This window comes from Olea europaea, chromosome 8 (genome assembly GCF_002742605.1).
Source record: "Olea europaea var. sylvestris chromosome 8, O_europaea_v1, whole genome shotgun sequence".
Taxonomy (NCBI): Eukaryota; Viridiplantae; Streptophyta; class Magnoliopsida; order Lamiales; family Oleaceae; genus Olea; species Olea europaea.
In genome coordinates this window covers 3,190,638-3,207,869 of record NC_036244.1, presented here as the reverse complement: position 1 = coordinate 3,207,869, position 17,232 = coordinate 3,190,638, and the positions used below count along the sequence as shown (strand labels likewise).

The window sequence follows — 17,232 nt, the reverse complement described above, 5'->3', positions numbered from 1 at the left end:
TCTGATCCGCTAAACTACTTTTCGCCTTTTCTCGGTCGCGTCGGGACGAAGGAAATTTGATTACAATTTCGTAGAAATCTTACAACAGAGAATTTGAATACATTGAAAGTAAATTGAATATTGATTGATGAAAACTGAACATTACAATTGACAAAAGCAGAAAATTACAATTGTTGGTGCAGGAAGCGAACACCAGTGAGCTTGAAAGATTTTTGAATGATTAATACCCCCTATAATAGCATTCAGAACAAAAACCTAAGTGACAGGAGTAGACGTTTAAAAGACGAGGAATCATACTAAATGTTTACTAATATCAAAGCTATTTTACAATTGAAATAACTATTACAATGAAAAGAAAATTACAACTCAAACTTGAAGTAATATTTATAATGTGCGGTCGAAGTTGGGCAAACTGCGGCTGCAATAGTGTCAAGAGGCTAAGTAAAGCTGCGAAGTACATGATTCATCATAGTACAAAATATTGCTGGAGCATTTGTCAAACCAAAATACATCACTTTAAATTTAAAGGCTCCATATCTGGTTACCACCGTAGTCTTTGTTTCGTCTCCCTCCTTGATTCAAACTTGCCAGTATCCGGACCTAAGATCAATTTTTGTGTAATACTTCGCCCAACTCAGTCGATCGAAACAATCCGCAACTAGTAGGATAGGATAGTTATTCTTTACAGTAATCTTGTTCAAGACTCGATAGTCACAACACATTCTAAGAGAACCATCAGCCTTTTTTCGAAACAATATAGGAGCTCCATATGACGACTTCGCAGGCACAATGATTCCACTCTCCAACATTTCTCCCAATTGCTTCCTAAGCACTTCAAGCTCAGGCTGAGACATACAGTATGGTGTCCCAACAGGAGGTTTGGCACCTGAAATAAGTTCAATCTCATAATCAATCGTCCTTCTTGGTGGTAATTTCTTTGGTAATTCGTCCGGCATGATGTCCTCAAATTCCTGAATAAGCCTTTTAACAGGTTTTGGAATAGGACCATTCGCCTCTTCGATCTTCTCTAATCGAAGAGTACACAAAAAAGAAGGTTCATTTCTCTTAAAACTCTTACTAAATTGCATGACTGAGATACTCTTCTCGCACATCCTCCCAACTTGTATAGGGATGACACACGGCTTATTACCTATCATTATTAACGAATCGAAATATGATAACACTGTTATCTTAGTATCCCGAAGAAATTTCAATCCCAAAATAAGCTTGAAATCATCCATCTGAACTGCAGATAAATTTATCCTTCCCTTGAAAGGACCTATTTTGATCAACACTGATTTCGCCACTTCAGCTATTGGTTGAGTAGTGGAGTTTTGATTATTTTGACTTTTCCACTACCTTTTTCCATAACAAGTTCGAGTCGCTCTACTTTGGTACATGCAAGGTAGTTGTGGGTAGCATCAGTATCCACCATAGCCCTGATTGATTTCCCGTTGATTTTTACATCAATGTACATTAAGCTTTTGGCCCTACAAATTCGAGCATTCGCTTCTTCCATCTTTGCATCTTTCAATGGGACATCATCCTTTTCAGCAACCCGATGCGACAGTGTATTGCACCGATGTGAAAATACCCCAACTACGTCCTCATCCTTTTCAGAGTCGGTCTCACTATGACAATTAGCCTGTGGGGCTTCTTGCTTTGAACTTGACCCGCCATTTGCTAGCTGACAATATGCATTTACCATCCGCTTCTAAGGACACATCGATACCCAAAGAGGTCTTTCGCATAAAAATCACATTAATTTGGGAGTGGTATCAGTTCGGCCCTCCGTTGCTTTTCCTTTATTCCAATTGTTACTGTTGCTACCGTTAAAATTTCCTTGACGACTATTACGATAATTTCCCTAAAAGCCACGGGTGCTTTTATAGGCTCTTCTTTTATCTTGAGAGTAACGCTCTCCTTTATTTGGGTTCGAGCTGGGTCTGTAAGGTCTGTTACCATCTCCAATTGCTTGATTACTCCCTGAAGGTCAATCTTTTCTAGATTATGTTTGGTAGTCGCTCAAGCAATCGGCGGCTCCCATGGCCGTGCTCAAATAAGTAACTTTCTGTCTTTGAAGTTCTGTGCGTGTCTACGGTTTCAACCCTTCCATAAAGGTGAAGAGGTTATCCTTTTCCGACATATCTCTAATATTCAGCATATATCCTGAAAAGGATTTCACGTACTCCCTGATAGAGCTTGCGTGTTTCAGGTCTCGAAGTATCCATCGAGCCTGATACTCGACATTTTTCGGGAAAAACTGCAATATGATAGCTTCCTTGAGGAGATCCCAAAAATCTATTCGAACCCTGTTGGCCTAAATGTTAGCAAATTTGGTTCGCCACCATAGTTTTGCATCTCCACCCAGATACAGGGTAGCCGTGGTTACCTTTCTAGCTTCGTCTTTGATCGAAACTGCGAGAAAGTACTATTCCATGTCAAACAAGAAGTTTTCGACTTCTTTTGCATCACGTGCCCCTCCGTAGGTACACGGTTCAGGAATTCTGAGTCTAGGAGCATACTCAAGTACGGGAGCTTGCCCATTGCTCACCGCACGTTGGAGTACTCGTAATTGAGCTCTCAACGCTTCCATTTCATCCTGCAGATCAGGAATGATTGCAGCAGCTTCAGTCATTGCTGCGCAAGCCCTTTGGCTTTTCATCCTGTTGGATGTGTAATCTACGAATCTCGGATTCTGCCATCTCGACTTTTTCCTTGAGACCGTCCAAGGCATAGCACAACCTACTAGTTATCTCATCAAGCGCATCCACGTGCTGTTTAGTAGTACTCTTCTTTTGAGGCTCTCCCATATCAATGATGTGGGATGTAATTGGATCCATAGCTTTCTTATCGAGGATCGTGAGCCACAGCTCTGATACCAACTTTCACGAGGTGCCTTTCTTCTTGGCACAGAAAGGGACACCGTGCAACAATAGTCTGCTCCACTAGAGTACCTTCCGTCTTTTCTCGATCGTGTCGAGACAAAAGAAAATTTGATTACAATTTTGTAGAAAGTTTACGATAGAGAACTTGAATACATTGAAAGTAAATTGAATATTGATTGATGAAAACTGAACATTACAATTGACGAAAGCAGAAAATTACAATTGCTGGTGCAGGGGTGGACACTAGTGAGCTTGAAAGATTTTTAAATGACTAATACCCCCTATAATAGCATTCGGAACAAAAACCTAAGTGACAGGAGTAGACGTTTAAAAGACGAGGTTTCGTACTAAACGTTTACTAATATCAGAGCTATTTTACAACTGAAATAACTATTACAATGAAAAGAAAATTACAACTAAAACTTGATGTAATATTTACAATGTACGGCTGAAGTTGGGCAAATTGCGGCTGCGATAGTGTCAAGGGGTTAAGTAAAACTGCGGTCCTTGACACCAAGTATGTGTTTGTTGTGACTGTTTGTGACTAATTTTTTTGTTGATTGTGATCGGTTGTGACTTGATCACAGTTAAGATTGACCTGATTATAGACAGATACATTGAATACAAATTTGGTCACAGTTATACATCAATGACAATTTTGATCACAGTTAATCACAAATATCATAGGTCAGTAAATTAGTTACATACAGTTACAAATTAGATGATCACATACAGTCATAACGAAAACAAGTTTGATCACAAATAGTCACATAAAATATAGGTATAGTCACGAACAATAAATCTAGTCACAAATAAAAAAATTTTGATTTTCCTACAGTAGAGTATAGAAAAGAGATTGTTTTTAATTTTTGGAGATTTTTCTATCGCGCGAAACCGGAGCAGTCGTTAGAGCGGTAGTTGGAGCAATATTCCAAGTGGTCACCTGAGAGGTCGTCGAAGTAATCACTGGAGCCGATGGCCACTTTCAAATGGGGAGAAGGGATAGGGAGAGGATAGAGAATAGAAAGAGAAAGAGAAGGGCTTGAATTTAAAATTTGGTGTGATTAATTATATTATACTATAATTAAAAATTTAGCTCCCATTTGGTTTTGATTTTTCAAATCAAAAAATCAATTTTTTGACCATTATCATGGTTAGCCATCATTTTTTACCTTTTCGCTCACAGGTTAGACATACATTTCAAGTTAACGGTCAAAAAATCAATTCTCATAATCAACACTAAACAGACTCTTAATAAATTGATTTATTACCTGATTTTTGAAAAGTTCTACGGATTTTGTTAGTTTTGAAATGTGTTTGTTATACGTAGAATTTATATATTGTTTCCATTAATGTTTTGACTTTCAAAATGGACTTTTGGCAAAAAATAAAGGAATGAAACCCCAACAAAGGCTTAAGTAGGAATGAATAAATTATTGTCTGCTCTTTTTCAATTATACTTTCTTTCAATAAACTAATTTACATGTTGATTCATGTCGAGCAACTAATCGCTGATTGATGGATTTCGAGCTCAGTTTCAACTTACAAATTAACCAAAAACTCCAACCCACAACTTATATTCACTTATGGTTGCTTTCTTCCTTTCTCACCACAAAGGGATAAGGTTATGATGGTGATTTGCAACATTAACAAAATTAAATTGCTACCAGTGTTCACGTTGCTTTCGGGTCGAGCACATAAATTGATCGTATTGATAATTATTTCATCCATCGGTCAAAACCTATGAAATATAATCAAAAACTGTTTAACATCATCACCTAGAATTTATTGGGTATCAAAACCCAACAATTTATAACTCTTTGCCCATAAATTCTCCAAAAAATCATTTGTCACAAAATTTATTCCCAAAAATTCTATATTGAACAAACCCTTGATATGTTCCCACTCATTTATAAAAATTCCAGGACAATTTACACGAATTGGGATAAAATCTGGGGGTGAATTGAAAAATGTAGTTAAATCTTGCAAAATTACTACTTCAACTAGAAAAATCCGATAATTACAGTTTATGTAATTTTTTTTACCCATATATAACTTTTTGAAGAAATACAGTGTATGTATTTTTCTTTACAGTGATGATAACTTACACAGTGTTAAATACTGATACAAAGTATGTAATTTTTGAAATTATTGTAACTTACACTGTTAATATTGTTACAATATACGTAATTCTTGTTACATCATATGTATGTAGGAAAAAAATCATGAGTACGGGGAATTTTTAACAAAATCCTCACAGACGCTGATGTCACTACAGATGATTGGATTATTTTATTTTATTTTTTGTGTGTTTTTGTTTTTATTTTTTTAAAGGAAAAAAGCCAGGATTACAAGGAATTTTGAAAAGGTAGCTCAACCAGCCCATTTAAACCTCTACTTTGAAAAGATAGCCATAATCTAATCAATAGTTTGTTACATTCAGCCTGAACTGCAGTATGAACACACACACACAGTCTTGTCCTTAATTTCACATTTTTTTCTGAATGATTTGATTTGAAAAATGTTGAATATATTAAACATATCTGTAATCAAAACTTCATCACTCACTTTTATCACAAACATTACAAGTAATTTTTCAGGGAAAAATTGAATCAGTACCAAGGCATATGATCTACCTACACGATGAAACTAACTCGAAATTTTGAATTACATTCAATGAAGCAATCAAATAATATATGCAGAGAAAAGGAAGCATATTTCACGAATTTACAAATTTTTATATTTTCGAAACGCTTGGAAGTAATGATCAAGTATAGATGCAAAGTTTACCCATATAACATTTGCTGATTATCAGTTTGGGGAGTGTCTATGAGCTCTTCTTTGCATTCTTAAGATTGCGTAATGCCATTACGAGCTGCTGTCGTTCGCCCTCGACCTCTGCAAATTTGAGACTTATTTCTGAATATCTCTCCTGCATTTCTTTCAGTTCACCTTCCATTGATTTGTTCTTCTCTTTCAGAAAAGAAAGTAAACTTAATGATTCTTCGAGGTCTTGACTATTGTTCGAAGAGGCTTTCAGTTTGTCCGAGGTAGAATGATCGTCACTGCAAGAGCAAACAAGTAGACATGATTTATTGTGCCATGTTTCAAAAGTATTGAACTTATTTAGCACTAAGTCATACCTCTTTTGCACTACTGTCAAAGAGCTGTTTATATTGGATATGCTGGTCATCGTCCTAGTATCATCATCTGCATTTATCACTTTTTCAGCTACCTGCATCCCACGATGAATTATTGTCAAATCACATTAAAAACGAGGGGTTGCAAGACATCTAAAGCAAATGCAAAACACGAATTAGATCGTTTGAGACCAAGACTTGACTGAGAAAATACGTTGACAGAGATTAATGTCTAAAATGAAAAGAATTCAGTAAATATCCACAAGAAATACTGCAATTCAATATGCATAACTAATGCTGGGAAACTATTGGTAAAAATGTCTAATCTCAATGCTAAATGTGAATGGAAACAATACTAACCTTTTGGATTTCGTTTTGACAAAAATTGAAACTACTTTGGTTTAGACCTTCCAGTCTTCCCTGTAACTCTTCAATTTTGTTATGAAGATCTTTTTCCTTCTCTAAAAATGTATTAGTCGACCTTTCCAGAGCAGTTTCCTTTAACTTGATCTGATCCTGTTGAGTACCGAAAATGGCGTCAGCATAGCAAATTCTAAAGATATTGTTCAAATTCACTATTGTTATCTTTGAAATATTCAAGAATAACAGTTCTAGGAAAGTAAAAGAATAAAGTATCTTCAAAACAAAACATTCAGAAAATGATGCAACATTCAAAATATCAGAAATAAGAAATGCCTATCAATTAATAGGAACAAATTCTCACACTTCGCAGTCAATGTAAAATCAAGGTGTAGATTTACCTCAAGCAATCTTATTTTCTCCTTCAGATTGGTGATCTCTTTGGAGCCACGAAGAGGAGGCATAGATTTGCTAGTTTTAGAAGTTGCTTTTGCTCCATCAAAAGTTATTGCTCGCCCATTACTGTCCTTTATCTTTTTCTCCATACTACTGAATGCATCTTCCTTCTTCTTAAGATCGCTTTTTAATTGAAACACTTGTTTCCTTAGTTTCTCTTTCTCCAACTCATCCTCCAATTGACAATGCTTCAACTCTTTATACTGAGCTTTAAGGGTGTCTATCTCCGACTGCAGATTCCCAACCATCGTTTCCTTTTCATTGGCACTACACCTCATTTCATTTAATTCCTTCTGCAACTCCTCAGCTTCCTTCTTTACAAAATCAACATTGTTCTCCAGTTCAATTCTTTCTTTGTTCCCGTCCTCTAAAAGCAATTCCAATTCCTTAATTGTTTTTCTCATTTGTTCCAGCTCTTCCATCAAAATTTCCTTACATCCTGCCTGCTCCGAGAGGGTTTTTCGCTCTTTTACGTATGTTTCAACCTCAGTTTTAAGCATTTGAATTTCTCCAGAGAGGAGCCTTTGAGTTTCTTCAGCATGCTTTTTCTGATGTTCAAGCTGCACTGTTCGGACTTCAATTTCTGACTCCATCTGTTGTATTTGATCTATCATTGAAGTCACTTGACTGGAAAGTTGTTGCAATCTAGCTTCATACTGATCCTTAACAGACAGGTGTTCCTCAGAAGCTTCTTGAAGCATTTCTTCCAGGCGGCTTTTCTGTATGCGGAGCTCATATGCTTCAACCAGTGCATTATTGGCTAATTTCTCATTTGCTTCAAAAGTAGAAGCCATCTGAACAGAAAGCCTTCTAAATTCCTCCTGAAGCCGCTCTGCTGTATTAGCATTTTGCCACCGTGTCTTTCTCAATGTTTCTTCTGCTCGTATTGCTCTCTGCTCCTGCTCAACTTTGGAAAGTGTAAGGGCTTCCAGGTCAGCTTCAAATGCTGTTGCCTGCTTATCGAGTTCTTCCTCTAAATTCTTGACATGAGCTTCAAGTTCACTTATGGTGACCGATGAATTTGAGAATTCTTTTGATTGCTTATTCAGTTCATGGTCCAGGCTTCTAATGTGGGCCTCAAGCCCACTTATCGTGACCAACGAATCCGAGGATTCTTTTGATTGCTTCATCAGTTCATTCTTCAGGCTTTCAATATGGGCTTCAAGTTCACTTATTGTGACCAACGAATCTGAGAATTCCTCTGACTTCTTCTTCAGTTCATTCTCCAGATTTTCAATTTGGCTTTCAAGTTCATGTGCAGAGGCATATGTGGACGAGCATTCATACTGAATCTTCAGTTGTTCCTGTAGCTGGCTTTGCTCCAGTTTGTATGACATGTCGTGATTTTCCTGCTTCATGATCTCATAGTCAAGGGCTAGCTGCTCCATTTGCATCTCGAGTTCATCTTTGTCTCTCTTGTATATCTCTATTTCACTATGGAGGTCAATGATCTGTTGTTCAAGAAGGTACGCTTCCTTGGCATCATTATGTTCCTTCACGATCTCCTCCAATGCTTTTTGTTCATCATCGTCGTCATCATCTGTTTGAATCTTGGAGTTTGCTTCCCGTAACTTCATATCAATGTCAATTGACCCTGATCTGCTGGTAATGGCTGATATTTCCAAATTTTTCTGTTCCAACATCTCATCTAGGTCTCGCACGGCAAGAATTAATTCCGAGTTTGATTCTTGAGTCTTCTGAAGTTGAATCTGAAGATTCGCATTAAGGTCTTTTGCATAATTTAGTTCTTGTCTGAGTTCTTCGGCAAGTGCCTGAGGACCTACTCCCTCAAAGGGCAAATTGTTTTTCTTTTTTGCTTCATCTAAACGTCTCGGGAAGGCTTTAATTTTTTCACATTCTTCCTTGAGAACATCTCTTTCTTCTTTCAAGGAAGCAATCTCTCGAGAGAGATCTTGCACCCTTCTGTTCTCTTTCACAATTTGCTTACGAAGAGTCTGCAGTTCTAATTCCGACATCTCTGCCTGCCTGGATAAAGCAGTAAGCTCAGATTTGAGTTTTTCAATCACAATATCTGAAGACTCTTGGGAGTGTTCCCGAAGAATGGTTTCTCTTGGAGTGCTTGAAGCACCATCAGTACTGCGTTCAAAGGCAGAACTCCCAAGACACTCCCATTGTGTCGTTTGATGCTCGTCATACATTGATGTCAGTGCATAGTGTTTCGGCTGTGGAGTCCCCAAGTAATGACTCGGAGACGATGGGTATCTGCTAGGCTCGTGATGGGAGTTCTTACTCTGAGGTTCCCAAGGTGTCTCGAGTCCCAAACTGCTCTCAGAACTCGACATTGTAATATCAGATCCACTAGATGCTCTGCAGTTGCCATTCGTGTGGGAAACAGTTTTATTGAAAGGTGCATCCTGTCAAAACCAGATAGACCACATGGACTGAATTATCATCAATATTCCAGTAAAATCGCAACAAAAAAGATCATAAGTTTTCATTGCTTGCACAAGAGGGAGAAATGATCCAGGTCCTTATAATCCACAATTTATTTTAATAATTGCATATGAAATAGAAGAAAGCGGCCTTAGAAAGCTAAAAATTACTTCAATAGAATTGTGTCCAACGGTCCCATCTATGTCGCCATTGCTCAACTGTGCCCTCAAGCTCCTGTCTTGGGAATTCAGTTCACTTTCTTCAACCTCTCTGTATGGATGCCAACAAAATATTTATCAATCTCAGTTTAACAGCACATGAAGACAGGAAAAGAAAGAGGGGAGGAAGGGGGGGTGCATAAAATAATGGTACGGTATTCATCAGAACCTTTGATCAGCAGAATCCTGTATCCTATGAATCGAAACCTGTCAACACACATAATTCGAATAAGGAATCTATCAATGAATTACCCTATCATAAGATACACATTCAAAGGAGAGAGAGAGAGAGAGAGAGAGAGAGAGAGAGAGAGAGATTTACATGCAGCATAGCCTCTGATTTTGAATTCTCGAGGGGTAAAGACACAGAGATCTTAGTTGCCTCAGCATAAATTGAAAAATCAACCGAAGCTTCACCAACCACCCCAGCTTTAGATGAACCCTACGAGTTTCAGTATAAAAGAATTAACACAGAACGATCGCTTGGCAGCAAAGCAAAGAATTAAAGCTCATAGGCTTAGATCATTTTATACCGTCCCCACAATGAAGTGGTATATCTTCTCATGAATCTTCCCCGATTTTGAATCTCTATAGAGCTTCACGGTTTCGTACACCGGATTCTCCCAAAAACAAACCCCATCTCGAACTATTGCCTTCTCCGATTTTACGCTCGGCTTACCAACATCAGCAGGAACCACAGATACCATCAATGCATCCCCTCCCACCAGTGACAGCTGCATTCACAAATAAATTATTTCACTCTTTTCAGCAAAATAGGAAAATTTAAGTCTCTTAAATGCTGTCATATAAAGAAAAACCGAAACAGAACCACATTGTTAAGATTACTGAAACACAAAATCTTGATCAATTAGATAATTCAACAATTAATATTTATTTTTAAAAAAATCGATAAATAATCACCATAATTAAATTAATTTCATACATTACTCTTCATCAAATGTAAATGACTATATGCCTGTGAAAGAGATAAAGGTACCTGAGTTGCATGAAACTGCAATTTGAATACAACTCTGAACTTGTTTTTCTCGCTCCTCCATCGCGCTGACTTGAACATTTTTCACTGTTTTACCTCAATCCCACATTATGTTTTCCCCAATCTACACATCAATCGCCGGAGCTCTCTTTTGAACTCACCTGAGCTCCGGCGAACACCATCGGAAAATCAAAATTGCACTCAACACCCAAATTACAAAAACCCACCTCGAATTTCAAGCTCAAAGAGCTAAAAACGGATAAATGTTCAAATAAAGATGAAGATTCAACTGGGCACAAAGTCCGGCAAAATATACAGCACCGTTCAATCTTCTCGAAACTGAAAACTCCACAAGTGAAATTACAACAAGGCGGATCTGAAGAAGATGTTAATGTATATGCAGATGCTCTGTTTCTCTCTCTATATCTTGGTATACTGTGAAGAGCCTGAGAGGGTGTGACGTTAGCCTTAACCCATTTCTACAGCAAATGAATTCACATAACAGCTACTCTGAGACATGGGGTGAGATCCACGTATTTAAAATATTGTCTAAAAAAATCATAATGTGCGTATTGTGTAGAAGTCATGTAAACTAATTTTACATGTAAACACTCGCGCAACGTTATTATTATATTTATTGATTGCTAACTGTATTATTTTAAAATAAAAATAATTGATTAAATAATTAAAAATAATTGGAGGGGAAGCTTCTTAGTGTTAAATTAAGATCCCCTAATCAGATATTAGGTTAAACTTTGTCTTAAAATAATTTTGGATTGTCTGTACTTAAGTACAGAGCGTGAATTGTCCAATCTACCCTTTGACTTTTTCTTTTTTTGGGGAGGGGGGGTGGGGGTAAAATTGTGAAATACGTATTCGGAAGATAAAAAAATAAACAGATGTGTAAATATACCATGGAATGTGATGCATATTTTTTATATTTACGATATTTGACTTGGTTGGGTTGATGCTTCAATATTGTACAAGTTTATTTGATTCTTACTCTATCTTTTTATATGTATTAAAAAACTCGTTGAACTCCGTAGATTTTATTGTTTTTGGTACTTTCGTGGCATTTTTCATCGATGGTTTAAATAAAATCGGTAGATGAACTAGTTCATATGGCATTGTAAGTCTTCCATTTTAATACTGCAATTCAAAAGTCCTCGATCCGAATTGTCTCCCCAATTTCGAATTTGTTTGTGCTAGTGGGACAATCGCTGTTATATCATCTCTAAAATTTGAGGTTTTAACTAAGAATCGACGTCGTTTAAGATCAAATAGTACCATCGAATTGAGTAACAACTCGAGAAGGGAAGCTAAAGACAAAATTGTTACTGACCGAACGTTAAGATCCCAATACTCACAACGGCTTCGCTTCCCACTTAATAGTCGTTGATTTGTTTTGTCGCATGTAGGTACTATTATATGTCAAGATTGTGAAAGAATGTATAAAGGATCCAAAGAAATTGATGAAACGGTTAGGGGCCCTCCATTCCAAATAGGGCACACCAATAGCCCCTCGTCCATTTCTTCAATAGAGTCCAATCAAATTGTCATATCAAAATAACCAATGGATATACTTTTGTACTTAAAAAAAGATTTATAAAGTGTTCCTCAAATTCAGCCTTGGTTATCATAAAAACCCTTTTTGGATCATCTATGAGAAACGTGCACTAATTCAAAATGTACATAGTAGTAGTAATAAGTTCTATACTGCGATAGGATAAAATTGATTAAACATGAAATATCATATCTATAGACTAATGTCTCATTTGACAAAAAAATTTAATAGTCAAATGTTACTTTTAAAACTAAGAAACTGCTTTTAAACATATTTTAATGGTCGAAAATGATATTTGTACAAATATATTGTACAGATAGTTTACAAATGCAATGATGACAATTGACAATACCTGATTGGTTGTTTAATTTAGTTTTTTTTTTAGAATCCGAGGAAATGGTCTCATGTGACATTCTGTAAATACATCTATGCAATTTATATGTACGTGTAGCATTGTTCTTTGAATGATAATCAGCAAGTGTTTTTGTCTGATAGAAGAAATTTTTGATGAAGTTGTTTTGCAAAAAGGCAAAAATAGAAATCGTATCAAACGGGACCTTAATGTAAATATATCAAAAGTGTACTAAGCAGCATGTAAAATTGTATATATCAAATTGATGTGTTAATATATACACTTAGATACGTATATTAAGTTCAGCCAAACGATATCTTGAGTGATGCTGGGTCTAGAATGTTAAAAGTGTGACCCCACCTTTTTTTCTTTCCTTTTTTCTTTTTTCTTTTTTTTAATCTTCCTTTTCTAAGAAGGGATTTTGAGACCTTGTAACCCTTAAAAGATACAAATATTTTTAGATTTCTCGATTTTAAAATGTGAAAATAGTGCTAAATGATCATTTGGAGAAATTAACTCTCTTATGACGTTGGATGATGGCCCATTAGCAACTATGTCAGCGTGACTAGATTATAATTATTTACCGATGATTAATTTATGTTTCAAATATAACATTTTTAACGACGAAAAACTTAATTTAGGACCTTAACAAACTCATAACTAAGATAATCACCGTGACTTTGCGGATTTCTAACATTTTATCAAATAATCTTACTCTCGTTGAACAAATTTTGGCATCGATAACGGAAAAATCAATTAATAATAAAAGTTGACGTTAATAAAAAAGAATTAATGCATAAAATAATTTAAATCATTCATGCATATTCTGTATTACATGGCCGTGTGTGTATATATGCAGCTAGGGTTTGAGGTCCATTAAGTCATTCATTATTCTTGCTAGCACAAGAAAGAAACCCTAGCAGTTGCTGTTTTCTCTCTGTGTGGATTTCATTGGAGGCTGCACAATTGGACAGCTGTGGGAGGCAGATTCAAGCTGCTGGAAAGGAATAACGCGAAAGAGTTTGCAAATCACACAAAAGGTATATTTCTCATCACAGTTTTTATCTAAATACAAATTTGAATCCTGAATGGGAATTGAAATCTGTTAAATTCCGCTGTGCATGTTTAAATCAATTCCCAACATACCCGACATGGAGTCGACTCATAGAAGAAACAATAGTTATAAAATTAAAACATGATTAGGCCATACAAATTAATATACGTAAGTAATTAGAAAGTTAATGGTTCAAATTGACGTAAATATCTATTAAAATCTCTAATATACTGTAAACAAATTCTAAGGTCCACATCATCTAGTAATAAGTCAAAAATAAACAGTCTCGTAAACAAATTCTAAGGTCCAACCATTTAATGATCAAGTTCGTAAGACTACAATAATAATTAAAATAATTCATTCACCCGTTTTACTTCTTAAAAAAAATAATAAATAAATAAATTCGTATGTTAATCTACCATATATAATATTCAAAACGTAGATAAACTATTTAAGGGCTCGTTTAAAAGAACTTTTGTTTCTTCTTCTTGTTGAAGAACTTTTTGAAGAACTTACATAAGACCAACATCCCCTTAAAGTCCTTATAACCATACAAAGTACTTTCAAAAAAATTATCACAATTGCCCCCCGGGGCACAACTCAACTGGTGGATCAATCAACATTGTCTTGCTTTCAGCGGTAGGGTGGAGAGTTCGATTCCTGGTGGGAACCTGCGGCCAAAAAATTTGGTATGGGGCAATCACTGTGGAAGAGGGTCTCTTGTGCGCAGAAGTGTACAAGCAATGGAAGGAATTTGTGATCCAGTTGAGGCATAACCCGCTATTTACCCCCTCCGAGGTTCTAGGAGCAAGGGTCTTGGGGTTCAGGATTAAGTCTGATGTAAATTGGGATATCTGGATATAAAAAATAAAAAAATAAAAATTAACACAACCGTTTGAAAATAACTTTTTAATCTCATAAATAATTTTAACTTTTTAAAAGCCCATCAAATGAATTCTAAACGTATTACTCAGATTTTTTCGTGTAAAACAAGCAACTTAGGTTTATAAGTGCCTATGAATCACAGCCCAACATTATTTTAAGTAATCATTTACACAAAAAGAAGAGAGTAATAAATGTTGAACTCCAATTTTGAGGGTCTCTATCGTCTCGTCTTTGGAGTATCGTGAGGGAGATAAATCGCTGAATATGCTCCAACAGGTCAGGAATCGAATTTCATATCTCAGGAATCGAACTCTCACACTGTAATTGTTAGTAAGATTGAGAATACCTCACTTCTGTCATTTGTATCACTGAATTATGCCCCGAGAACAAAAAAAAAAGTAATTTAATGATTAAAAGAGGATTCTCCTTGTCTTCATCCGTAAAAAAAAGAATGACCAATTCTACAATTAAACTCTTTGGACAGGATTGAAGATAGAAAGCAAGAAAACAAGTTGAATTTGATGTTTTTGATTGAATGTGTTTTTAAAAAAATTTCAAACTGTCCAATTGCTTGTCAAGACATGACGCCCCTATTTTCTACCTTGGATCTGTAGCATCTATGCCAATTTTATGCATATGATGGACCCACTTACTAGTAATACATTCTTTTATGTATAATTAATTATAGGAATAAAGTCAATAAAGAATTAACTATATTGTCTGTATATAAACAAAAGAATTATGCTATTTCTCCTATGTGCTAGAAAATGATTTGTAGTGAAATGATCGAATGAAAAAGTTGAATGTATTTTAAATTGTTCAATAATAAAATGCGTGTGATATTATGTAACATATTATATAAGATTTGATGTAAATATAGTAAGGTCGTAAAGAAAATTGAGCATATTTGTATACAAACTAAAAGTAAAGAAAACACCTAACGTTTGGTATTGTTGGTGGGCATGGACCATGGTGTTGTATGTCCATCTCAAAACTAATGAATTGATAAAGGGTGGGTTGGATGTAATATTTATTAATAGGAAAAAAACCCTAATTATTTTAACTGCAAAATCGATCTATTTCATTTTCCAACGTATGTTGTTTTAACGTTTACGGATATGCATTGACTATTCTTTTTACATTGGATAAGATTTTAACTTTAGTTTTCATCTCATTAAAACATGTCTTGTGGTACATTTGGAACACTCAAATAGACATGTCAACTGATCGTGTTCGCACAATAGTTCAATGACTCGAGTTGCAAATTCAGTAGTCTGGAATTTGCACTCCAGCAAGCACGTTAAGAGAGTTTCTATATTACACGTACTTACACATTCATCAAAAGTTGCCATATATAAAGAATAAAATTATTTGTACAATTGTTGTTGACAACATTGATATTGTGAAAATCTGGACTATTGATTTAAAAAACAGTTTTTAAAATCGATGAATGTGATATTGTCGAGTGTGTGTTGTCAACCAAGATTATAAAAACACATTTTGTACAAGTAGCATGATTGGTATATAAACTAGTTATTACCTTATCATTTTTCCTTTAAGTTACAACTGTTTTCCCTTCGACATTTAAGCCACTTCCAATTCGTACAATTTGAACTCCAATTTTTCATTCATCCAAACATCATTTTGGAAAAGTAAATAAATGATTTCGATGTTTTGATCCCACTCAAATTATGCCAAAACTATCCTAAAAGGCATATAATTTAGCCATTGTTTGATTCTCATTATTTCAAAACTAATTTTTTCTCAAACTCATTTTCATCCACACCTGCTCATAATAAAATATTTGCAAGTAAATCCAAAAAATTTCTTTCTTTTTAACTACCCATTCTCCAAATGTTTACTATCACAAAACTCGTTTTAATTAAATAATGGACATCAAACAAGGATTTAAATTATAAATTGACTTTTAAATAGAAGGTTTGGCGTTAAAAATAAAATTAAATGTTGCTAACTATGATCAATTTTATTTATCATTTTAAGACAGTATATGCTATCATTAATTTCATTAATCAAGATTCTGGCATCCCACAAGGAGACAATCGGCACCAACGAAAAACACAAATTATTGTCCTAATTTAACAATTACTAGAGAACTCATTGTATTTATATTTTGAGCAATGCTCAATTTAGATGAAATTAATTGATACGTAGAATTAAATAAATTATTTAATTTCACATTTCATTTAACCTATAATTTAAGTTCACATTTGGCCCCCATTAATTTTCATTCCATTATATTTCATTTTTCTCTCTCATATTTTCAATCACACAATCTTTCATAAAATAATATCATGCTTAAATCGAAAATTTTTCTTTCTTTTTCAACCACTTATTTAAAAAAAAAACACTATTCCATCCATTTTCATTTCTACAAAATGGGGGTCAAACGGGGGCTAAATTTACCTTGATCGGGGTTGCAAATTTAATGAGGTTAAATAGCATTACTCTTATATTTTACCATGTTTGGTTCAGTTAGAAAGGTGATTAAAATTTAAATCAAACTCAATAATTAAATTGGGACACCACACATTCGATTAGCCTTTATCAAAATTTATTAAAAATCAAATTTTAATCTAAATCAAACACGAACCTATATTTAACATAACATCACTTCCCGTTTTAAAAATCAGTATCCTATTAAAGATTAAATTGGTAAAAATTTTAGTAAATACGTGATGCTGATATTTAAACGACGGCGATGTGGCCGTTCATTTTGAATAGTGAAACTAAAGTAAGAAAACGGAGAGTGATGGGAAGTGATACGTGTTAGAGGAAAATGGTGAAGCTTGGATAAGAGGGCAATTTGGGCATTACATTTTCTATTTTTGCGGCATTACTTGGCTTTGAAGAGGGTCATGGGTTGATCGTGAAGTGTTCTTAACTACAGTTTTTGTATCACGTGAATT

At 35.1% G+C, this 17,232-nt stretch overlaps 1 protein-coding gene across 1 annotated transcript; it reads right to left on the bottom strand.

Moving 5' to 3' along the window:
- Positions 1-5,434: 5,434 nt before the first annotated feature.
- LOC111398533 (paramyosin-like) lies at positions 5,435-10,988 on the bottom strand. The gene is made up of 9 exons (XM_023025485.1): positions 10,454-10,988; positions 9,990-10,190; positions 9,779-9,898; positions 9,626-9,663; positions 9,409-9,508; positions 6,790-9,219; positions 6,389-6,544; positions 6,032-6,123; positions 5,435-5,953 (listed from the first exon to the last, which is right to left on the bottom strand). Exons 1-9 carry the CDS (start codon positions 10,529-10,531, stop codon positions 5,716-5,718), a joined length of 3,453 nt encoding a protein of 1,150 aa, XP_022881253.1. The 5' UTR covers positions 10,532-10,988; the 3' UTR covers positions 5,435-5,715.
- Positions 10,989-17,232: the final 6,244 nt, after the last annotated feature.